Source organism: Puma concolor, chromosome E1, assembly GCF_028749965.1.
Source record: "Puma concolor isolate L17-30 chromosome E1, mPumCon1.1.hap2, whole genome shotgun sequence".
Taxonomy (NCBI): domain Eukaryota; kingdom Metazoa; phylum Chordata; class Mammalia; order Carnivora; family Felidae; genus Puma; species Puma concolor.
The window spans coordinates 10661900-10686549 of record NC_141680.1 but is presented as its reverse complement, the minus strand read 5'-3'; the positions used below and the strand labels follow the sequence as shown (position 1 = coordinate 10686549).

The following is a 24650-nucleotide window of genomic DNA, read 5'->3' as shown; positions in this document are numbered from 1 at the left end:
CCGACTTCAGCCAGGTCACGATCTCGCGGTCCGTGAGTTCGAGCCCCGCGTCAGGCTCTGGGCTGATGGCTCAGAGCCTGGAGCCTGTTTCCGATTCTGTGTCTCCCTCTCTCTCTGCCCCTCCCCCGTTCATGCTCTGTCTCTCTCTGTCCCAAAAATAAATAAAAACGTTGAAAAAAAAATTAAAAAAAAAAAACAAAAAAAACAACAGGGGGTCCTAATGCAGACTATACGGGAACTCTCTAGAACTATCTTCTGTAAATTGAAAACTCTCGGGGCACCTGTGTGGCTCCGTCGGTTAAGCGTCTCTTAATTTCAGCTCAGGTCATGATCTCACAGTTCCTGAGGTCAAGCCCCACAGGTCAAGCCCCACATCGGGCTCTGTGCTGAAGTGCAGAGCCTGCTTGGGATTCTCTGTCTCCCTCTCTCTCTCTGCCCCTTCCCTGCTCGCATAACCTCTCAAAAATAAATAAATAAACATTAAAAAAATTACAGTACTGTGAATGATTTTTTTCTTCCTTATGATTTTCTGAATACATTTTCTTTTCTCTGGCTTGCTTTATCATAAGAATACAATATGTACTATATATAACATACAATATATGTATTAACTGACCGTTTAGGTTATCGGTAAGGCTTCCGGGCAACAGCAGGCTGTTAGTTAGGTATTTGTGGAGTCATAAGTTATACAGGGATTTTCCACTGCAGGGGTTGGGGGTGGATGGTGCCCCAAACCACCAACCACCCACACCTTCCACCGCCGATGTCCAAGGATCAACTGTATATCACTAGGTCTTTGCCTCTGGGCACCTTAGCATAGACCCTTCAGCCTCAGGGCGGGCTCCGTTCCTCTGCCTTGCCACCCATACACAAGCCTTCCCTCTCAATTCCTGCAGTGAGCTCTCCCCACTGCCCTGTGGATACCCTCCTGGCGTCCATGAAGGTCACCCCCCCACCCCCCCGCACTGAGATCCAGCTGTAGAACTCCTCCAGCTGGCAGAGCAGGAGGGTAAACTTGAGGATGAGGCATCAAGAGCGACACTTGCTGACCTAGAGGGCTGACTGCCGGGGCTTGGCTGGAGCCAGGATGATGAGGGGTGGGGTGGGCCAGGCTTCCCCCCAGCTGCACATCATTTCTGACCTAGGGGTCCCCTTTCCTGGCTCCCCTCCAATCCCTGCACTCGCCAGGCCCCCCGTTTCTGGCCAACCAGTCTTAAATGCCCGATGGTGAGCCACAAGAAGACACTGGTTTTTCTCAGGCAGCTACTGTTTACAGAGTCTCCCCTTTGGGGGGAATGAGAGAAGTGCCCAGCCCGGCGCTCCCCGCAGCTGCAGGTGCACCTCCTGGGAATATGTAGGGAAGGTCTCCGGGTCCCTCTTCATGTCTCTATCTGCCGCTCATCGCGGTGCCTTGGGTGGGAGAAGCTGCCGGTTTGCAGGGAGTCAGTGGGAGCAAGAAGGAACCCACGAGGGCGCCATAGGGCCCCCCTCCTGTCACCCTGATCCTCACCTTCCGGCTGTGAGGGCTCTCAGGGAGCACCCAGGGAGCACCCAGGAAGCCTGGCCGAGCCAGGGCCGCGGAGCAGCCCGGGTGGCGCAGCAGGCAGGGGGCGCGCTGCTGGAGGGGGCGGCTCCCACGGGACCCCCAAGTGCAAAAGTGCCAAGTCATGGAGACCTGTGCACAGCCCGCCTCGGAGCCACCGCCCTCCTCCTGGAAGGGAGACACCTGCACACGTGGGGTGGGGGTGGGGGGCTCTCCAGGACGCTGGGGCCTCAGAGCTCCTGCCCCTCCGGGCTGGGGAGCCACACCCCGTAATTAGCAAACAGACCCAGTGCATCCCCATCACACACGAAGTGCAATGTTCCCTGGAAAACTGTCAAGAAACTTTCCCTTTTATTTCTGCCCAGGAATCGCACATGGTAATTCCACAAACACGCATAAAGGAGATGAGACTATATTTTTTAGGGTAGTCTTTTTCTTTCACACCTCCTGGGCTTGCGTCCCCCTCGATATCAGCACCCCGTGACCAGCCCTGTGCTTTTCTCAACGCTTATGTAACACAGGATGTCCATGTAAATAGGCATGACTCACGGGGAGTCGCTATTGCTTCAAAAAAAAAAGGGGGGGGGTTCTGATCAAACACACATTTCCGCATCTTCCGTTGCCACTCAGTGGTTTGTGGACACATCCCTCCATGGCAGCTGGGACCTCGGGACCCCATTCTGTCCATTCCTGTGGCTGGTTGATAGTCATTTTCATAATGCTTACTTAATATGCATGTGGCCACAATGTTCCCTGTGGATGGGAAACCACTTTGCTTCCAGGTTGTGGGCACTGGTGTTTTCGTTTCTTTGTAATAGATGCCCAGGAATATTTGCATTTTTCAAGTCCATAGGTGTTGCCAGATGGCCTCTCACAAAGGCAGCCCCGTTCCGGGCCAGCAAAGCTGTCAGAGCGGGTCAGCCTGATGGGTGCAAAGTGCTTTCTCTGTGCTCCCCGGGTCCGTGTTTCCTGCCTGTAGGTGAGCTGGGGCGGTTCCCACACATGCACTGGCAATCCGTGCTCACGCCCTAGGTCCTGCCCTCCCTTGGCCCATTTCTTCTGCCCTGTTTTGTGTTTTCCCTGTCAGGGTTTAAGCGCTCTGTGTATCATAGCCATCTGAGTTACCAGTATTTCCCTCAATCTGTCATTTGTCTGTGGACTGTAGTCAGGGTACCTTTTGCTATCCAAAAGTTTTTATATGGCCAACTAGAACATTTCCGTGTTAGCCTGGGTGAGGAGGCTCCTCTCCAATCCTAGGTTGTTCATCTAACTCCCTAGATGTTCTTGTAAGAGTTTGATTATCTTATTATCTCCTCCGAGCCCATCAAGGATTTATTCTACATTTGAAGATGGAAACCCACGTTTATTTTCTTTCAGCTGGAGAGCCTTGTGTGCCGTCACCATTTAACAAAAACACCACCAGTGGTAACAACAGCACTTACGGAGTCCTTAGCAGATGCCCTTTCCATGTATTAGCCCATTAATCCTCCTAGCCACCTAAGAAGTAGGAACTATTATAAGGTCCCACAGCTAGTAAGTGACAGATCTAGGTGTCACCCAGGGCATCTGACTTCAGTGCCCCGCCCCCACCAAGGTTCATACCCTTCTTTTTTTTTTTTTTTTTTAATGTTTTATTTATTTTTGAGAGAGAGCAAGAGGGGAAGCTGCAGAGAGGGAGGGGACAGAGTGTTCGAGAGGGCGGGCATCGAACTCACAAACTGTGAGATCATGACCCGAGCTGAAGTCTGACGCTCAACCGCTCAACTGACTGAGCCACCCAGGCACCCCAAGGGGTTCATACCTTTCTGCACCATCCACTTCCTCCAGGTTTTCAAACCTGTTGCCATCGTGTTGAATATGTTTCCTTAAAATTCTTTTACTCTCTCCTGAATCTGTGCTTATGTCTCTTTTCTCATGCTTAACCTTGTACATTTCTATTTCATTTTTCCTTCACTAAGGAAAGTGCAAGTCATGGTGAGCTTGGCTTTTTCTGTGCATTGGGGCTTGCAAAAACCAATTAACACACGCTTATTCTCCCTAATAGAAATATGAATGTCAGTACAGATCTGCTGTTCTAATTCATTAATTTGTCTTTGTGTCTTTACCAATTCCAACTTCCTGATTTCTTTTGGTACTTAGACTGAGCAAGTAGGTCCTTATTTTTGTCTTCCTGTTTTAAGACTAAAGACATTTAAGTTTGATTTTCCACTGAATGTGGTTTTGCTGTGTCCCAGAGGTTTGGGAATGAAGCATCCTTATTTCCAACGCTTTCCAGTAGTTTTTAATTCAATTTCCTTCCTGATGTCCTCTTTAAGTATTATCTAGAAGTGTGTTTCCTCATATCAAAGTAGTTAATAGTGTAGTCATCATCTCTTTATTATTTACTGATCTGATTTCACCAGATTAGGATAAAAATGTGGCCTTTTTCTTGGCTTTTCTGCACTGGTTCAGGTTTTCTTTGTGGTCAAATAGATCATTTCTGCAGCAGTTACAGGGACACACGAATAGGAAGTATGTTTTCTCTTCATAGAGGTAAGAATCCTCACCTATTAAATCAGATTTATTGACCACTCCTGCATATGATTCCTTTTTTATTTACTGAGCCTAATTCTGAGAGATGTGTATTGAAATCTCTCACTGTAAACGCACTGCTGTTCAAGGACTGGTACTTATTCTGGTACTTTTGCTTTGTGTGTTTAAACACATGTTGCTTAGTTCCTATGGGTTTGTGACACTTTGGTCTTTATAACTTTTGCTTTTCATCTTCATAGGTCTTCACCTTAATGTCCACCTTATCTGATGTTAATATTACTGGTCCGGGCTTACTTTTATTTGTGCCTCTCTGCACCTCATTATTTCCAGCCTTTCTTTATCCTGCTGTTTTGCGTGCATTTCTTGTAAATAACGTCTAGCTAGGGTTTGTTTTAGGTACCATTCTGACGTAGTGTAATGACTAAAATCCTTGATATTATTCTTTCCACTTCCTTTACGTTTACTATTTACATTGTTCTCTCCTCTCAAATGGTTACTATTCTTTCCCTTTCTCCTTGTTAACTTATAAGCTTCCCACAGCACCGACGGTCCCGTTCCTTCTTCCCTGCTCTCCTAACAGATGCATATTTTTCTACAATTATTTGAAAGCAAAATTCCAACTGTTCTCCCCTCTAAGCCGCTCTGTCCCTCTCCTGTCCCAAGACAGAATCTCTAGATCCTTTCCCTTCCTACCCCCTCTCCCTGGACCCCCAGGCCTTGGTTGTGACATTTAGGTTGATCTTACTTTCTGCCTCCCCAACATCTGTACCCTTTGGAGAGTTTTGTACTTTTAATTTTAGACTAGTGTTTGGACCAAGTGAGACAGGAATACAAAATGGTTTTTTGAATTTGTTTTCAATCAGTGCCTCCGACTGTGCTCTGTCAGATCTTTATTATACATCCCTTCAAACATTCCAAGCAGCTCCCTTCGCTTCCTGGTTAATTTCCGGTAGCAGAAGCTCAGTCCAGACCAATTTAACACTTTGATCCCCGTGAATACTCTCCCTCCTGGCTCAGGTCTGGCCCCGAGGAAGGAGTGGGGGTCTCGCTCTCCCTCCCAACCCATGTCTCCTGAGTCCCTTTGCCCCTGGGAGCTGGGGCTGGCCAGGGAAAAATGGACTCGGAGCGAAGTCTTTCTACTCAGCTGGTGTTCCTGACGCCCTCCCTCCGTGGGCAGATAATCCGCACTGACTCGCGAGAGCCCCTGCAGCACTTGCCCACTGCATCGTTCCCAGGAAAGGGAGAGATTTTTCCTGCCGCCTCATAGCTCCTGCCCCTCCCCACCCTCCACATCGCTTCCCACAGGGGTCCCCTCACCCAGCTAGCAGCTCCCCTGGCACCCGCAAGATGGTTAACGCGGCAAGCAGTTAGCTCAGAGGAAACACACACGTGTTCACCGTGCCGCCACCCCACCTTTGCCCTGACTTCGCTCTGGTCCTTTTTTTCTCGCTCAGCCAGCTCGGATGACACAGAGGGGAGCTCAGCAAGTCTCCTGCATGAGGATATGTCCCAAGGGGCGAGGATTTGCCGGCCCCCTTCTTTCCAGGCACCCCGGTCTCTATCAGTGACTCTCTTGAAGCCCCGCTTGGTTGGCCTGGGGACGCGGGGATGGTGGGGAGGAAGGAAAAAGGCCACAGTCCCTTCCCTTTAGGCTCACGACTCCCCGACTCTTACAGATGCTCCAATTTCCAGTTTTCTGTATTACGTGGCAGAGAGATGCTGGAGGAGACATTGGAGCCAGTTCTGCCCCCTCACCCCGGCCGTGAGGTCTCCGTGGGGACACAGGGTCAGAACCCACGGGAATGGGACACTGCAGCCCTGGGGTCTTTGGTGGGGCTTGGAGGGCTGGTGAGTCCCACAGATGACTCCCACACTGGAGCTCACACCATTTCCACCTGTACCGGGGAGGACAGGCAGCTGCTCTCAGGACCACGAGACACCTACCCAGCGCGCGGTCCTCGTCAAACCATCTGCACGATGCACAAACAATGGAGTGTTCTCAAGCCTTAAAAAGGAAGGAAATCTGACACACGCGTGGATATGCACGGACAACGCGGATGAACCTTGAGCACATTATGCTGGGTGAGATCAGCCAGCTGCGGGATACATACTATGATTCCGCTTCCATGAGGGACCTACAGTGGTCAGATTCACGGAGACAAGAGGTAGCATGGTGTTGCCGGGGGCAGGGGTGGAAGGGGGAGAGTGTTCAATGGGGACAGTTTCCATTTGGGAAGATAGAAGGGGTGTTGTGGGTAGATGCTGGGTTGGCAACATAACAATGTGAATGCACTTAATACTGCTGAAGTGTATGCTTAAAAATGGTGAGGGTGAGGGCCCCTGGGTGGCTCAGTCGGTTAAGCATCCAACTCTTGATTTCAGCTCAGGTCATGATCTCATGGTTCGTGAGTTCGAGCCCCACATCGGGGTTCACGTTGGTGGTGTGGAACCTGCCTGGGATTCTCGTTCTCCCTCTCTCTCTCTGCCCCTCCGCTGCTCTCTCTTTCTCTCCAAAAATAAAATAAAATAAAATAAAATGTTTTTTAACGGTGAAGATGGCAACATTTGTGTCATGTATATTTAACCGCAATAAAACAAAATGTTTTTAAACCCATTCATATGGACCCAGTCATGCAACAAACCACCCACACCATTTAGTGAGCTCCCCCTGGGTTCCAGGTGCAGGAGCCATAGTGGTAAAAAATAAATAATAAGAGGCAGAGAGGGCCCTTGCTGTCACAGAGCTCCCACCCAGCAGGGAAGGCAGACAGAAGTGGCTGGGGTGACAAGGGTGGAGGCTCCGGGGGCTGAATGGACAACCAGAGCCACATGGCCAGTGAGCCCAATCACAGAAAACCCAAGACGGAGAGATGTGCCAAGGTCAGATGAAGTGGTCCCAGCACACATCCGGTGCAAACCAGCCCCAGCCTTGCGTGGCTAACGGTGCACTTGCCCAAAGGCGTGTGTGGAGGATGATAAAGCCAAATCAGGACAGTGAAGACATCTGGGGGGGGGGGGGGGGAGTGGGAGGGGGAGAAGCATAGATAAAGGGCACAGCTGGCTTTCAATGTATTTAACTTCTTTAAAATTTTTTCTTTTCCTACATTTTTTTTAACGTTTATTCATTTTGGAGAGAGACAGAGACAGAGACAGAGACAGAGAGACAGAGCACGATCAGGGGAGGGGCAAAGAGAGAGAGAGGGAGAGGGAGAGAGAGAATCTTAAGCAGGCTCCCCACCCAGGGCAGAGCCCAGCCCAGGGCTCGATCTCAAGACCGCGAGATCACCACCCGAGCCAGAATCAAGAGTTGGACATTCAACTGACTGAGCCACACAGGTGGCTTACGTTTCATTTGCAAAATTAAGACCGGTTTTTAGAGCCATTTTAGACACAGCAAAATTGAAGGGAAGGTACAGAAGTTTCCCATTTACTCCCAACCCCCACCCACGCATAGCCTCCCCAACTGGGTGAGGCTACCCAACTCAGTGTCCCCCAGCAGCGTGGGACATTTGCTACAACTGATGAGCCTACATGGGCACATCACCATCACCCAAGGCCCATAGTTTATATTACGGCTCACTCTTGGTGTTATATATTCTATGAGTTTGGACAAATTACGACAGGGATTCACTACTGTCGTATCATACAGAGTATTTTCACTGCCGAAAAGAGGACAAACGTAGGGGAGCCTGGGTGACTTGGTTAAGCATGTGACTTCAGCTTAGGTCATGATCTCACAGTCCGTGGGTTCAAGCCCCGCGTTGGGCTCTGTGCTGACAGCTTGGAGCCTGGAGCCTACTTTGGACTCTCTGTCTCCCTCTCTGTCTGCCCCTCCCCCACTCGTTCTCTCCCTCCCTCTCTCTCTCCCTCCGCCCCCTCTCCCTCTCTTTCTCAAAAATAAATAAACATTAAAAAATATTTTTTTTAAAAAGGGTAGATGTTCAGGGGCACTTGGGTGGCTCAGTCGGTTGAGCATCTGACTTCAGTTCAGGTCATGATCCCACGGTTCGTGAGTTAGAGCCCCACGTCAGGCTCTGTGCTGACAACTCAGAGCCTGGAGCCTGCTTCGGATTCTGTGTCTCCCCCTTTCTCTGCCCCTTCCCCACTCATACTTGGTGTCTCTCTCTCTCCAAAAAAAAAATTAAAAAAAAATTTTTAGAGGGTAGATGTTCATCATGTATTTATATAGAAGAGAAGCAAATCTTAAAATTGTACATTTTCTGTCATCCCATTTTTGTTAAAGATTTTGGGTACAGGCAGGAAAAATAATCTGGGCAGGACAAACTGAGATGTTAACGTAATCTCTGGGTTTATGGGAGGTTTGTTCTCTCTTCTGCTTATTTGTATTTTAAGAGGTTTTTGCAATGAACACAAAGTACTTCTAAAATAAAAAGGGGGAGGGGGGTCTTCCCCTGTTCCCTGGGTTCCCTCTGTCCGTTCCTAGGACGTTGAGAGAGAGAAGTGGCCAAGAGCAGAAGGGGGCTGTGCACGTCCATCAAGGTAGCAAGCACTTCCTAGCCTCCCACCGTGGGCCAGGACCTTGGGGATAAACCCGGTTCTCAACAAGCTCCCACAGTAGAGGCAGGAACTGGGGGCCCCAGTCAAGAATCCGAGGCAATCTGGAGAGGAGTCACTGGGGGAGGGCAAGGTGAGGGGCCCGGGGCAGCGCTGGGGATGGCAGGAGGGACTCTGTCGGGCAGGAGGTGAGAAGCCTAGCCTCGGTGTGGAGTGGGGTGTCAGGGAAGGGGCTCCGGACAGTGAGGGCATCTCAAGGGACAAAGCTGGGGGCAGGGCACTACAGGCCACATCTTTTCAGGGAGCCCAGAGCGGTTTGGTGAGCTCTGCAGGGCCGGGAGCAATAGGGAGCCATAGAATGTTTAGAAGGACACGTGTTGACCAGGCTGTGCTGCAGAGTACAACCCAAGGCAAACCACCCTCATCCAGGCAGTGGGGGTGGGGGGAGACACAGGGACCAGCTTCAGGCCTGCATCAGGGACCCCGCTCCTCCCTCTCCACCTACCTCTCTCTGTTCTGCTTGTCTACACACTCCCCTCGTTCTCTCCTCCTGAAAACCGGAGGAGGAGGAAGAGGAGGGAAGGAAGAGAGAAAATACCCACCAGTCTCCATCACGGCCAGTATCCACGCCCCTGGCCTGGCCCCTCTACCACCTTGCACCTGTGCCACACCTGCCCAGCCCCCTGCCCCCCATCTGCCAAGACCCCTCCCCGGGACCTTCTGGAAGGCACAGCTCCGCTCCTCCCTGGCTGAACTGGAAATCCGGTTTGCCCCTAAGGACAAGGAATGTGGCCTCTGGGGCCCTCCCCGGGGGCAGTTTTTCCTCCTGAGTCCCTGACCTCAGGCTCCAGGAGTGGGCAGGGCTCCTCTGGACCCCTCATGGGGGGTTCCAGACCACATCAGTCTTCTCTCCCTCACAAATCCACTCCCCTGCTCCTGTGCAGTCCCATTTCCAAAACCCTGGGCCGCTGCATGGGGATCTGGCTCCGTCCCCCTCACTGTGGTCACTTACCGCTCAGCCCCAGGGCCTCTCTGTTCTTGGATCTCACTGCACTGGCCTCCCTTCCGCTCCAATTTTGCCTCCCACTATCACGTGCCTCCTTCAGACTTTTACTTATTTACTTTTACTGTGAAAACTAGGACAATAGGAAAAGGTAGGTTTTGTTCTCACAACTGACGGTGCCTGTCTGGGACCAGCTCAGGCAAACAAACACCCTAGTTCTCCAGGTACACGCACCCCCGGCGGGGCGGTGGGGGGGGGGGGGGGTGGTTGCAACCGGTAAATACGCCGGACGTAAAATTTACCATCTTAACCATTTCAAGGGTACATTCTGTGGCTCTCTTGTGCTACTGTCACCTCCCTCCATCTCCAGAACTCTTCGTCCCGCAGATCTGACACTCCGTCCCCGTTCAGCACTAACTCCCTACCCCCCTGCCAGCCCCTGGCAACTGCCATCCTACCTTCTGTTTCTGTGAATTGGACAACTCCAGGTGCCTCGTGTAAGTGGAATGATGGAGTATCTGTCCCTTCGTGATTGGGTGATTCCAGCCAGCATGTTGTGCTCAAGGTTTATCCATGTCTTAGCAGGTGTCAGTTTCCTTCCCCTTTAAGATTGAACACACTCCAATGTCCCACTGTATCCATTCATCCATCGCTGGACGCGTGGGGCATTTCTATGCTTTAGCCACTGTGATTAATGCTGCCGCGAACACCGGCATAGAAATCATCTTCTCGTGTCTCTGCTTTTAATTCGTTGGGGTGCATACCCAGAAGTGGAATTCCTGGACCATCCAGCGAGTCTATGTTTCATTTTTTTGAGCAGCTGCCATATTGTTTTTCACAGTGGCTGTACCAGCGCACGTTGCCACTGGCAGGGCGCGAGTGGTCCGGGATCCCACATTCCCACCACGTTTCTTCCAGCAGATGGGAGACCACCCAGCAGGTGGTCCACACAGTGGACCGGGGCGGGGCGGGGGGGTGGGCAGTCTCATGCTGTGCTGCTGAAAACCCACTCTTCCTCTTTCCCCACCGATCTGTGGGGCTAGTTCTTTCCAGGGCGAGTTCCACCACATTCCCGTGCCCTCTGATCTTGCCTAACTATCCAAGTCCAGCCGGTCAGGAAAATGTCAGGCCGGAGCGATCCTCACGTCCTCTTTGTTGTTTGTGGTCGATGGTCATTCTGAGCTGGGCACCCCCACTGCCCCTCAACTACAGATGCCCTGGGCGGAAACGGGTCACTTCTCAGCTGTCCCACCTCGCTCGTCCCCTTTCTCCTCCATGTCTTGGTGACCTCCGGCCTCACCAGGGTTGAGGAGTGAAGATGGGGAAGCGGTCAGGGAAAGCTTTCTTGTCTGCACAGTCGGAGGGAGGGTTCCTCTGGCTGTGGCAGATGTCGAAAACTTTCTCTTTCAAGTGGTAGATTTTGGAGAGCCTTCCTGTATTCTATCTACCCCAGGGTCTGCTGTCCTGGCTTCGCCCGACACAGGAGACTCCATCTGTCCAGTGACTAGCTGTACTCTTGCCCCTGGTCTGAGCCTGTGATGGAAAACCTCCAGTTTTTCCACCAGGGTCCCCTTCACATCAACCCACGCAGGCCCCCAGCTCTTCCTATCAGGCCCCCGGCCGACACAGCTCCTTCGAGACACTCCCGCACATCCTTGGGCCCTACAAAGTGTTTGACAGCTGATGGCCAGTTATGAACTCTTGGCCATGTGACTTTTCAGGTATCAGACACCCTTCTAGAATGTTCCCCCGGCTTCAGGAGGTATTTATAAAAGTTCTCCCACAGGTCGTGCTGAAGGGACTGCTGAGCAGCCCTTGGCCCTTTATCTTTGGGGGACGCTCCAAGCACAGTGTTGGCCTGGGTATCCCAAAAAGCAGAGTCGGAGATAAAGGCTCATCGTGCATCCAGGCACTTCGCTGGGGTGTGTGGTTCCAGAGGAGCCTGAGTGAGACAGGGAAGGAAGAGAGTCAGTGCAAGGATGTGCTGCTGAGTATGGGACCCCTAGACCCTGGCTGCTGGCTTCTGCAGGACCACCTGAGGACCAGCCTTTATGGAATGTATCGGGACCAGTCTGGCTGGTCTCACGAGAGAGCGGTAGCATAGTGAGGTTGGCATTGGCCCCTGCTGCTGGTAGGTTGCACATTAGCAAGTATAGCCTTCGAGGCCCGTGGATGGCCTCCAACTCTGTCACCATGGCTTACTTGTTGTGGGCCATGAACAGGCTGGTAGACCTTCCCAGGACAAGACATCCTGTCTACCTGGTTTGCCTAGTGCCCCCTCTGGTGGCCATTGGTATGAAATACAACACTGTGTGCCCACTTCCCAGGTCATCCACTCATCCACATGCCTGGTCCCCAGATCTCAACTCCAGTTTCTCAATCTTGCTTCTTCTTGACCCTGACCACTCAGCAAAGCCATTCACCACCACCCACGTGTTCACATATACCCTTAGCTCGGACCCCTCTTCTCCAGCCATTCAAAGATGACCAGGCATGTTGCTTAAGGCTCTGTCCACCCCACAAACAGGGTCTTGCACGGGATAGAGCTCCACCAATGCGACAGAACCACACAAGATCTTAAAGGAGGAGCAAAGTGGGGGCCTCCGGGGTCTTCCTCTCTGACACCAGCAGCGGCTGTCACAAGATCAAACTGCCAGAGCAGCAGTGGATGCAGGATTAAGGCAATGCAATGATGTCCTTCCTATACCAGTTCTGCGTGACCTGATTTCTGATTTTGTTCCCGGTTCTGCAGGCCTTCCCCAAATTCTTTTCCCAGTCACTTTTTTTTTTTCTTCCAAATTCCTTTTTGCTTAAATCAGCCAGAGTCGTTTCTGCTTGTGGTAGCTTACAAAAATGGCCACAGGAATTCTTCCCATAGCTGTGTTCACGCAGTTTTGCAATATGTCATTGCAAAGTCTATTTCTCCGCCCTTGAATCTGGACTTGACCAATGCGACATTAACAAATATGGTTCAGGGGCGCCTGGGTGGCTCATTCAGTTAAGCATCCGACTTCGGCTCAGGTCATGATCTCACGGTTTGTGAGTTCGAGCCCCACATCAGGCTCTGTGCTGACAGCTCAGAGCCTGGGGCCTGCTTCGGATTCTGTGTCTCCCTCTCTCTGTCCCTCCCCACTTGTGCTCTGTCTCTCAAAAATAAATAAATGTAAAACAATTTTTTTTAAATAAACAACAACAACAACAAAAAAACCCAAATATGGCTCAGTAGGGGCTTGAAGAGTGCAAGAACCCTGTGGCTTGGTCTCTCATGTCCATGGGATACTGTGACATAAACGGGGCTGAGCTAGCCTTCCAGATGATGACCGACAGGTGGCCAAATCATCCTTGCTACCCCAGCTAAAGATCAAGCAAACCTACAAACACAAGTGAGGCCATCCTGAACCACAGAGCAACAGCCATGCTGAACCAGATCAGAAGACCTACCCAACTGGACTGAAGAATTTTGATAAGTCGTACATATTCATTGTTTTAAGCCATTAAGTTTTAGGGTGATTTGTGACACAGCAAAAACTAACGCACACACTGTTTCTAGTGAAGGAGAACCCTACCTGACACACGCCTACGTGTCGTATTCGTCTCTACATCATGTTGATTTCAATTCTCATTTGAATAAGTTTCAGTTGGTGTCCCTGTATCCATTGGTGCCCCCTCTGATCTTTTTCCAACCTGCCAATTTAATCAGCCACACCCTCTACTTAAAACCCTTTATAGGCTGTAAGATGACCCACCTCAACATACCGCCCCCCTTCATTTTCCACACATGCTCTGACCTGCGGTCACACAGTGATGGTGCCTGTGAGCCTACGTTCCATCATGGGATGGAGTCCCCTCCTTGCTCACATGCGCACAGACGTGCGTAAAACAGTATGCACACATAAGCAGACTCATCAGGCTCTCTTTGCATTTGGGGACGGGATGCAAGGGAGGAAGCCTGCCTGAGATAGGTCCTGACTCAGGCACTTACTGCCTGGGAGAAATCAGCAAGTTGAGTAGTGTCTCTGTACTGCAGTTTGATCACGGTGCCGGCTCTGAGGTTGACATCAGTTCGTGTACGTAAGATTCTTACGACTGTGGCTGGCACATGGAATGCATATAGATCGGCCAGCAGCAGCATTATCATTTTCCACAAATACTCGCTGGGTGTCTGCTATTGGCCAGGCACTGTCCTAGGGACACAATTAGCAAGACAGGAAGATTCCTGGCTTTCGAAAGCTGACATTTTAGAGAGGTGAGTAGAAGAATAAACAAGTAAGAATATAAATACAATAATTTCAGGGGTGCCTGGGTGGCTCAGTCGATTAAGCATCTGGCTCTTGGTTTATGCTTAGGACATGATCTCTTGTGGAATCCAGCCCCATATCTGGCTCTGTGCCAACAGCATGGAATCTGCTTGGGTTTCTCTCTCTCCCTCTCATAATAGTTCCTTGAAATGTATCTGTCAGCTTCTGACATAGGAAATATCTCACAGCAGAGGGAACTCCTTCCCTAGACCCTCCCTGCCTTACGTCAGACCCTTGTTCCCTAAATTCTAGGCCTTTACCCCTAAATCCAATGATAGAACAATTTGGGCCTTTGTCTTCTATATCCTGGTTGGCTAGGGGCCTGGTCTTTCGTACCTACAAAGGCCCATCCGGGGCTGATCTCACACATGAGCCTCCACTGCCTGGCTGAGATAGAGGTGAGGGGCAGAAGTCAGAGGGAGGAGGGGCACCTGTGTGGCTGTCGGTTGAGCGTCCGACTTCGGCTCAGGTCAGGATCTCACGGTTTGTGAGTTTGAGCCCCGTGTCGGGCTCTGTGCTGACAGCTCGGAGCCTGGAGCCTGCTTCGGATTCTCTGTCTCCCTCACTGTTTTTTTCTCTCTCTCAAAAATAAATAAACATGCAAAAAAAATTTTTTTTAAAAGAAAAAAGAAGTCAGAGGGAGAAGTAAGGGCAGCCCCCCACCCCCACAACCCAGGACTCTCTGTCTCTCTTTTGGGGCCAGAACCAGGAAGAGATTGAGAGACTCTTTGGGGCAAGAGTTTCCTGGTGGGGGGAGGGGTGAATATGCTGAGGACTCACCTCACTGCCTCACCCTTGGCAAGGTGTTACCTTACTGTCCACTCTACCAGGACTCCCTTGTCTCTCTCCCTCTCTCTCTCTCTCTCTCTAGGTGAAGTGGGGAACCCAGACCCATCCCAGGGCCCCCGTGGGCACCCAGGAAGCCTCATTCCTGTGCGTGGGCACCCTCTGTCTGCTGGGGTCGGGACACATGGTGGAGGTGGGGGGAACCTCAGCCTGGGCTGAGGGAAGGAGACAGCCATGGAAGCCCTCATGGGGGACCAGCGGGAGAGGGGGAATCTGACTCTGTCACAAGTTCCTTCTCCAAGGCCAGAGAAGGCCTGAGGTGGCCCTGCTGACCTGTGGGCCACGGAGATCCATAGACTCACGATTTCATAGGGAATTATTTGTTTTAATTTACATGCACGCATTTATTTCACATTTTAAATACATCAAGAAAATAGAGCTGAAACCTTTCAGGATCAGCCCTGCAACAAGACACTGGGGCTTGGTTTTGTGAAGTCGGCGTGCCCATGCTCCATGCTGAGAGCTGAGGCCCACGGAGAGGCTCCCTGGCATGGGTCCGGGAATGGATGCTAACTTTAGCATTTAGAACAACTCCAGGCAGCTGTTTCTAGGAACAGGACCTCCAGCCCCACCCAAGAGAGCATAGCATTGCGTATTTTTAGTATTAAAAGCAAAACTACCACCATTTATTAAATGCGCGCTAAGTGCTATTGCACAAAGGGGACCTTCCCCACAAAAAGTGTTTTAGCAGTTTTCTTTTTCTTAATCTTTTTTTGGTAGGGTTTCATTTTTTGAGAGACAGCGTGATCAGGGGAGGAGCAGAGAGAGAGGGAGACACAGAATCCGAAGCAGGCTCCAGGCCCTGAGCTGTCAGCACAGAGCCCGACGCGGGGCTCGAACTCCTGAACTGTGAGATCATGACCTGGGCTGAAGTTGGATGCTTAACTGACTGAGCACCCAGGCGCCCCAAGGGTTTTACATTTTTAAATGGATAGAAAAAGTAAAAAAAAAAAAAAAAAAAAAAAGGAGTAGGACTTGACACTCGAAAATTGCATATAAAGTTTTTACTGGAACACAGCCATGTTCACCCGTGCGCGGTCTATGGCTGCTTTTCGGCGTCCAATGGCAGGGGGCCGCTGGCTGCAAGAGACTGCTTAGCCCCCGAAGCCAGAAATACCCTCTAGTCCTGTACAGATAGTGCGTGAACAGCTGGTATCTCGGGCCGCCCTGTCCCAGATTTCCTCAGTTAGCATGTGACGGAGGAACGTATGATGTTTCTATGACCACGTGAAAGGAAACGGTGGTCTTTACAATAAGCTGCTTATGTAACAAGCATCCTGTCTCCCCGACATACACCGGTTTTCCTATCCTTTCTGAACTGACATGACTTGGTCAGCTGCCGGCTTGTTAGCGAGCTAACGTCGATGTGCGCTCCGATCGGCTTGCCTAAGCGCTGTGGTTTTTTGTTTTGTTTTTTAAGTTTATTTATATATTTTGAGAGAGAGAGAGAGAGAGAGAGAGAGAGTCGGGAGGGGCAGCGAGAGACAGAGGAGAGAGAGAATCCCAAGCAGGCTCTGTGCTGCCAGCACGGAGCCCAACGGGGTGGGGGTGGGGGTGGGGGGAGGCTTGAACTAACCAACTGTGAGATCATGACCTGAGCTGAAAGCAAGAGTTGGCTGCTTAACCGACCGAGCCACCCAGGAGCCCCTGTCTAAGCAATGTTGTTCCGGTACATTCTCAGTGGAAAGAAGAGCTCGGGTCTCCAAAAAAAAAAAAAAAAAAAAAAAAAAACCAGATGTGAGAAAGAGAGTACAGCACACAAGTGGTGGAGGGGAGGACAGAAGTGAGTCCTGCCCCGTGTCCCAGTGGTCAGTGGGGAAGATACAGCCAGGCCCTCGGGCCTCGGCCCTGGCTCTAATCCTGCTGTGACTGCCACTGATCCCGCCACCTGGTGTTTATTCAGGGCTCACCATGTGTCAGGAAGGGGTGTGAGCACTGCATGTGTGATTTTGTTTAATCCTCACGGTAAGCTTGAGAGGCAAGTTCTAGTACCATCTCTGCCTCACAGGCGAGGAAAGTGAGGCCCGTGTCATAGTCAGGGCACATGGGAAGGAGACACAGAAACACGCGTCTGGGGGAGAGGACCCTAAGGCCTCTTGGATCCATTTCCCTCTCCTGAGCTGGGTGACTCAGAACATCTGTTGGGAGCCTTGGCCTGCTCGGCCTGCGGCTCATCTATTCTGCTGCTCCCGTCAGGCCTCTGACTGGGGACGGTGGGGGGGGGGGGGGGCGTGCATCAGGAGCAAAGGGAATTTCCTGATTTTCTACTAGCCTTTCCCTCACCGTCACCTCCCTTCATCTGTTGTATTTATGGCAAATACTTTCCCTAGTTGTGATTTGCCTCTTGGAGTTTTCCTAGACTTAAAGAGCCTTGTTTAAAAAACGACACAGGGCTGGGACGCCTGGGTGGCTCACTGGGTTAAGCATCCGACTCTTGATTTCAGATCAGGGCGGATTTCACGGTTGGTGAGTTCAAGCCCCGTGTCTGGCTCTGTGCTGACAGTGTGAAGCCTGCTTGAGGTTCTCTCGCTGCCCCTCCCTCCCTCCCTATCAAAAATAAACTTAAAAAAAAAATGACACAGGGCTGTTTTGTCTTCATAGTAAAGGGGATTAAGAAGAAAAACCTCATGCTCAAAATATTCTAGGTTTCCACTAGAAACTGTGTCTACTTTCCGCTCTCAGTTTAAGGCATGCCATAGCAGCTCGGCTGCCCACACCTTCTGCTCCTTATGCGGGTTCCTAAAGGAACCATCACTGGGCGTATTGCTAGAGTGTGCAATCCATTTAACCCGTCATCTTTACAGAAACCCGCTAGCTGGAACTGAAAAACAGCCTGTCTTCCTCCCCAGCCTCTCCTTGCGGGGAGGGGAGTGAGGGGAGCCCTGCCCCAGCGGCTCAGGACCCTCATCACCGAGATGGGGAGGGCAGGACAGGAAGGCGAGAAAATGGGTCGGGGCCTTGGCGGTTTGAGACAAACAAGAGAAAACCCTGGGGGCTACGCTCCTCCTGGTGGAGGGGCTGGCGTAGTGTGAACTCCACGCTGGACGGGGCCCAGGTGAGGGCGTGGGGCCGCTTGGCCGCAGTGGGGGCAGACCAAGGAGTTCCTGGGGAAAGGGTTTCTGCCTCCATCAACAAAAGAATTGGTCCCAGGACTCGGCTGTGTGCGTGTCGGGGTGGGGGTGGGGTCCCCTGGACAAACCCGGATTGAGGCTTCTCCCACCTGGTGCTGCACCTGCGGTTCGAGCTCACTGGCGCAGGTAAGACCAAACAGGGAAACTGCAAAGTGGGTCAATCAAATGCTCAAGTTTATTGATACGTCATAGAACGCCCTTTCACTGGGAGGTTCAAGGGTGGTTTCTGAAACCCACTGTTCTCGGGCTCCAGCCCCAGGCCCAAGAGGGGCTGCACAGAGCTGTTGACTCCGCCTGTTCTCGAAATCTGCTGCCTTCTGCTAGGCAGAAGATGGGTCCAAATGGCACAGAACTCTACTTTTTCCCCCTCTTCCTGGACATCACCAGAGAGGTGTTACAAGGACGTGCGGGTAAGCAGGTTTGGGGCGCTAAGCACATCACAGGGGGAGGAGGGCTCCCCCACACCCAGGCTCCCCAGCCCAGCAGTCCAAACCCCTGCTTCCACCACTACCTGGCCTCAGGGCTTTTCTCTCGGAGCGGGGATTACTCTCCAAGCCTGTTTCTCCATCGGTAAAATGAGGCAAGTAAGGGTTGATATGCCGATCAAATAAATGTTAGCTCGATACAAACACTTCACCGTAACTGCCAGATTGACCTAAAAGGGTAAATAAAGGATGTCCGAACGCAGCTTGCCGGGCGGGCCAGCCAGGGAAGGAGGCAAGTCCTTTCAGAAGCTGTCCGGCTAGAGCAAGCGTGGTTCCAGGGAGCCCTAAATCCAGGCCTTGCCCTAAACAAACACAGGCTGTTCTCCACCCCTCCCCAAAACAACACAGCGGGGAGCCGTGGACCGCCACCAGTCCAACAGCGAGCTTCGCTGAGGATACGCACGTCCCCGGAACGGCTCGAACTTCGTGCTCACTAACCTGTTTCATCCGCACCCCACTCCCTGAGCTCTGCGCCCTTGCCCTCTGGACACACAGCTCTGCACGGGGCAGCTGGAGTCTGGGACCCAGGGGACCACCACGCTGAGGAGGCAGAGTGAAGCTTTCAGCAAACAAGTGCTCGGCTGGCCTCTCCTAGTGATGGAAGCAAACTCTGGGAAGGTCAGGACTGTCTCGGAGGAGGGCACGCAGCGTGGGGAGGTCCACGACCGTGCGCCAGGCAGCCTCGCCCAGGAGAGGCCCACCGCCTGTCTCCCGAGTGCAGACGTCGAAGGAGCCGCTGTGCCAAGGGAAGGAGCAGGTGCGGGGCTCCAGGAAGCAGCCTCCTCGGCTCAGATCCACTCCCAGGAGGCACCCTGGGAACACACTGAACGACAAAATCCACATGGCCCGTTGAAAACTGGGCTGAGACCTTCCGTGAAAAGGGGGAGCCCATAGGTGAGTTCCGCTTGCAGGGGGCAGACATGTGCCCCCAGGGCCCTGGTCTGTGCGGCCTCTGCGGGGTCAGTGTGCCTGCAGCGGCGGGGACAGCAGGCTCCTGGCCCCCGTTCCTGTCTCTACCACAGTCTGGTCCCTGAATTCACACTGACCCTTCCTGTTTGGCTCTGCCCCCTCCGCAAAAGCAGAGTTTCGGGGCCGATTGTCAGTTTCCCGGAGAGCGAGGCTTTTCTAGGTGGATCGGGTCTGAGGCGGTTCCCTCTGACTCTGGTAAGGAAAACACCGTCTTGACCCTCTCCCACAGGCAGTCCTCTCACAAGGGCTTGGATAAACAAGGAAGAGACGCGAGCAGGTCCCGAGAGCTTCCGTGGCTGAAGATTCACGGGTCCGGGCCCCAGAGGTGAACCGTCTCAGGGCCGCGTGGAGATGGGCACAGATGCTTCGAAGACGCACCTCTCGGTGGAGGGAGAACATCACGCTCCCCGAGCAGTAGCTCCTCGCTGTCGCGGACACCAGCAGGCAACCCTCCTGGAGCCACACACCGCGCTTTATCTCAGAAAGGATTTAAGACGGTCTGTAGAGACTCCACGCGTGGGAGGTCGTCCTGCAATCACTTCTGTCACCTCAACGGCTTCCTAGATACCTGAGTCAATGGCTTCATGTCCACTATGGCCCCGCTCAGCTTCTCCCTTGTGGCCCTGTGGAGACTGAGGAGGACCCGGCCCTGCCAGGAAGCTCCTCTCCAGGACTCGGGCAGAAACAAGACCATTGCTGCCTCGACTGTTCCTCTGGGCAGGGATAAGGGCGCGTGGACTGTGGGAACCGTTAGGTCCAGGACAGGGTGCCGTTATAAAGGCAAACTCTTACAGCGGGAAGAGCTGGTTAGCAAATTCACCGAGCAGGCCTCTGTTTACATGCGTGTGCTCAGTAACTTCCCACGTTATGCCTTCAATACGGGTGTCAACCCATGGATGTGTAGACTGGCCCATTTCTACCATATGAAACAGATGATACGGAATTAAAAAGTACTCGTGGAAACATAAAGCATTTATTATTGCTATAATCAAGGCAAGATCTCTGAAAACAATCGGCCTTGAAAACGGAAGTAGAATCAGAACCGTTATTCATGAGTTTACAGTTTGTTCTTTGCTGTTCAGACTTCACGGTTTCACACACAGCATCTATCACAAGACGGACCTTCATTATACAAGAGGAGGAAGAATGAACTTGGCAGTCACAAAGCATGGCTTAACTACCTCACTAGTTACCTGACTTCAGACACATCACTTACTTGCTGAGAACCTGTTTCATCCTGTTTAAAGAAAAAAATAAAATAAAAAAAAATAAAGGACAGGGCGGAGGGGCCAGAAGGAACCCAGCCCCTTGGAGGATCTACTGAGAGAACGCGGCTGATAACTACGAGAAGGTGAATGAAATTGCTCGGTATGCTTGAAGGAATTATACAAACTAGAGTGTCCCCAATACCAGTGCTTGTCACCCCCGCAGGGAGGCGCAGGAGTCCTCATCGCGTAGTCTACATGCCTGGCAGCCTGCGCTGACAGTCACCGAGCATCGGAAATCTTGGGGCAGGACAAAGGATATTAGTGACCCAGCCTCCAAACTCACTGAGGAAGGAGCTGGCTTGACAAGCCACGTAATACGGACCCAGCTTTGCCCTAGAAACACTTTGTCACTTTTATTTTACCTCAATATACATCTGTACAGGCAATAATAAAAAGGCTATTACACAACAATTCAGTGAGTTTTACCTAGTTTCAAGAATAATGCATATGCAGTTACAAATGGGAGGTAGAAACACTGTATTAAAGACCTAAAAATACAAACATCATATAAATAAATGTTCAAATTAAGTGCTGGAATTTCATACAGATAAATAAGGTAAAAATTACATTACTTCGTCAAAGTAAAAGAAAAACCATGTTTTTGTTCGTCTTTATCAGTACGCTAAAATTAGGTTAATGCCAAAGAGCTTCTGTGCAATTTGTCAGAGTTCAGATTATATTATCTAAAAGGATAAAGATATAAGGATTAAAAGTGGAGAATGTTTATTCAAGTATTCAAGCAGGTGAGTAAAAGAAATCAAACAACACACAACGTAGGAACGGTTTCTGGAAGGATGTTAACTGCCCGCATTCTCCACGTCTAGCTATCTGGTGACCAGTTATCTGGTGAACTGTCAGGATTAACGTGAAAAACACACATTAGGCTGCAGAGAGAGCTGCCCGTTTTCCTAAGAGAAAACAAACCTCATTCTTCACTAACTTCATGTAGAAAACTCCACATCACTAACAAGCCTTTAGGTCGCCAACTTTGTTGTGGCCCGGCTAAAATTCTTGAGAGTCTCCCGATTGATACTCTTTCTAATACTGCCCAAATAAACCTAGCCTTTAGTAAACGTAGAGATCACAGGCGTCAATGCGCATTCTGCATGCACGGTAAAAAATAAAACCAAAGGCAAACGACCAGCAACTCAAAAATACCACTGAGAAAATCTGTTACGTGTGGATGAGCAGGTTAAAAAAATGCAACGGTCCACATGAACACAAGTTTTTACCGTTTAAAAGTCCACTAGACATTACATGTGAATTCTGGAAAGGGTGTGTGTATAGAATATAATCAAGTAAAATATTTTAAACAAGTCCATTGTGCCTCAGTTAGTTTTAAATTGCAAAATCCAATGCACAGTTGTTTTAATAAATTAGTGCAATATGAGAGATTTTGGAAGAGTAACATGTGTCCACATTAGATCAGATGGAAGATTTCACAATTTCTTCCAAGAGCCTTCTTTCAGCTGGTTCTTACGCTATTTCCTCCTGAGCTGTTTAAGGATGCGTGCTCAGATTTAGACAAACCTACCCCAGATATCAAACTGCCCGGACGAGATGTAGATTTTTTTTTCCTTTTTCCTTTTATACCTCAGTAAATACATGGAATTTCACACACTGCTCCGATGAACGAGTAAAGAGCCACTCACTTTGTTCCCCTCTTGATCGTCTTTAAGAATAACTGCACTGATAGTTCTATTTCTAAGGTACGTTTATTTACCAGGTTCGAACTGAGAGCCAAGTGGAATACTCTTGCTGCTGCTTCTACAAAGAAAAGGGGAAGGGGTGTCGTCTCCGATAAGGCAGATTTCCTACAAGCATGTAGTTTTGGATTGTTCTTCCTTTGTGAAGTCACTGCTTGCTCTTTGGTAGTCACCAGGTGAGAAACTACGGTTTCCTGGAGATGGGGAACCAGAACCCGAGCTGTCATCCCAAACTTCTGTCCTCAATTCCACCACTGGTCCAGGGGCTGGACCGGCTGCCGCTCACAGGGTGGCGGTGCTACAGCAGAGTGCTGACAATCTTCTTTCAATACTAGTTTTATCTAGAAATAAAGTAAGTTCAGAGCAAAAGTCATTTCTGTTTTCAAAACCAAGGGCAGAACAAATGGAAAAACAAAAACAAAAACAAAAACAAAACCACTTTCCACCTACATCCTTGTCTCTGTTCTATCTTTGCCCCAAAGTGAACCATTCTGAAGATTTTTTCTTCTTTCTGCCTGATAATTGTTTAGATATAATGTCTAGCTCAGTGATGCACAGGAGCAAAGTGTAGGTTAGCAAGTCAAATAAAGAAAATTTAGGTTTTAATAGCTAGCTTGCTCACAACTGCACATAATTTTAGAATTGCAGTCCCCTTGAGGCTCTTCAAAATGTGGTGTGACCACATATGCTCCCAAGCCCCTCCTCAAACACCAGGGCTTATACTCCACAAATGGTATCATCATCCTGGTACTCTCTAAATCTCCACTCTGTTGTCTATACCCGATCTGGGGTACGTAGGATCTTCATAAAGTTCTTTTTTTTTTTTTTTTCCCACAATTTTTGAGAGGAGAGAGAGCACTAGTGGGGGAGGGGCAGAGAGATGGGGGAGAGACAGGATCCAAAGCAGGCTCTGCGCTGAAGCCCACAGGGCTTAAAATAGTTGCATGTATTATTATTTAACAAAAACAGAATTCTCTACATACACAAACACACATCTTCCAACACGGTAATGTGGTATAAAAATCAAAAGCCATCAATCATTACATTATAAGCATGATCTCCGTTCCTCAAACAACTCTCTCATCTTTTAGAAGCAGCAGCAGACCGCAGTAAGAATCAATGACTTGCCCAAAGTTGGAAAGCCAAGATTCAAACCCAGGCAGTACGACTCCAAACTCCAAGCTCTTCCTGATGCACCCGTAGGAGGCAACTCAGCTGCAATCAATAACACCACTTTCCAAGTCAACTTACATTTATGTACGTTTTCAATATCTGCAGGGTCCTGGAGAATCTTCGTTAGGCCTTCCAAAAGAAGGGCTGCCTTATGATAGCGATAAACAATATCTTCTGTCTGCTGAAACATCTCATCCAGGGCTGCAGACTGAACCTGAAGCCAAGTCAGCAAGAGCAAGGAGATTCTCAACTTTTCCACGAAAATACACATCCATCTGGGCAATGCAGCTTTAAATGATATCTAACACATTTTGACGAGATGATATAATCTACCAAACTACAAAACTTACTCATAAGACTCATCAGATGAGCAGTATAAAGGAGCTTCTCGATGAAAGTTACTTTGCCTTCAAACATAATCCCGTACTCAGAGAGATTCATGACTCAACATTTATACTTCTAAATTGGCTCTTCTATGGCTACACTAAAAAGTTTATTTTAAACATATACTTTCACACTAGGGCAACCTGACATTTCATTAAGGTAGATTTTGTTATAATAAGATAATTAAATGGTGGTAAAAGTAATTTATAGCTTCCTTTAGCCAAAGAACTTTCTGGCGTAGTCACCCATTCATTCAGGGGTGTTTACAAGTGCCAAGCACTGCACATACCACGAAGGAGAACTCACAGTCTGGAGGGACACACAGGCCTGAAAACATGGCTTGCTAATTCCACGAGACTCGTGGTTGTGTAGGAGGAAGCCCCAAGATGGGATGGAACACATACCGGGCACATCTAACCACCCCGTGGCACACGGATATTAGGGAAAGCCTCCAGGAAGTGGTGTGTCGGCTGAGTCATAAAGGAGTAGAGGTGATGAGAAAGGTGGGCAGGGGCTTTCCAGAAAGAGGAGACTGTAGTATTATGCACAGGTCATGACTATTTGAGAAGTCTTCTCAATGGTATTCTGATTTCCTTGTTAAAAAGTAGACGACAGGCCCAAAATGGCACCACTTAGGCCAAGTCAGTAAGCCAGGACATAATACCTCACCTGACTGCAGTTCCAATACCCCAGGTATGTAACCTCAAACCAGTCAACCTGGCATTTCCTGGTCAGCACTAGGAAATTTACTGATTGACCCCTTCCTTCCCCACTTCAGTTTCCCTTAGAAGGGCAAC

The 24650-nt window shown here is 50.2% G+C and overlaps 1 protein-coding gene and 1 long non-coding RNA gene across 4 annotated transcripts in view; both read right to left on the bottom strand.

The window, feature by feature from the left end:
• Positions 1 to 9691: 9691 nt before the first annotated feature.
• On the bottom strand, positions 9692 to 13998 carry LOC147574063 (uncharacterized). Its single transcript, XR_015243694.1, has 2 exons — positions 13576 to 13998; positions 9692 to 11535 (listed from the first exon to the last, which is right to left on the bottom strand). It is a non-coding gene; the product is annotated as an uncharacterized LOC147574063 (long non-coding RNA).
• A 6278-nt stretch (positions 13999 to 20276) lies between these two features.
• ULK2 (unc-51 like autophagy activating kinase 2) overlaps positions 20277 to 24650 on the bottom strand; it is an 85359-nt gene continuing 80985 nt past the window's right edge. For all 3 annotated transcript variants that reach the window (XM_086686143.1, XM_086686145.1, XM_086686144.1), the window contains 2 exons: positions 23548 to 23683; positions 20277 to 22637 (listed from right to left, as the gene is read on the bottom strand). In XM_086686143.1, the coding sequence (XP_086542269.1) occupies positions 22579 to 22637; positions 23548 to 23683 (195 nt within the window). In that variant the 3' untranslated portion in view covers positions 20277 to 22578. The remainder of the gene's footprint in view (positions 22638 to 23547; positions 23684 to 24650) is intronic.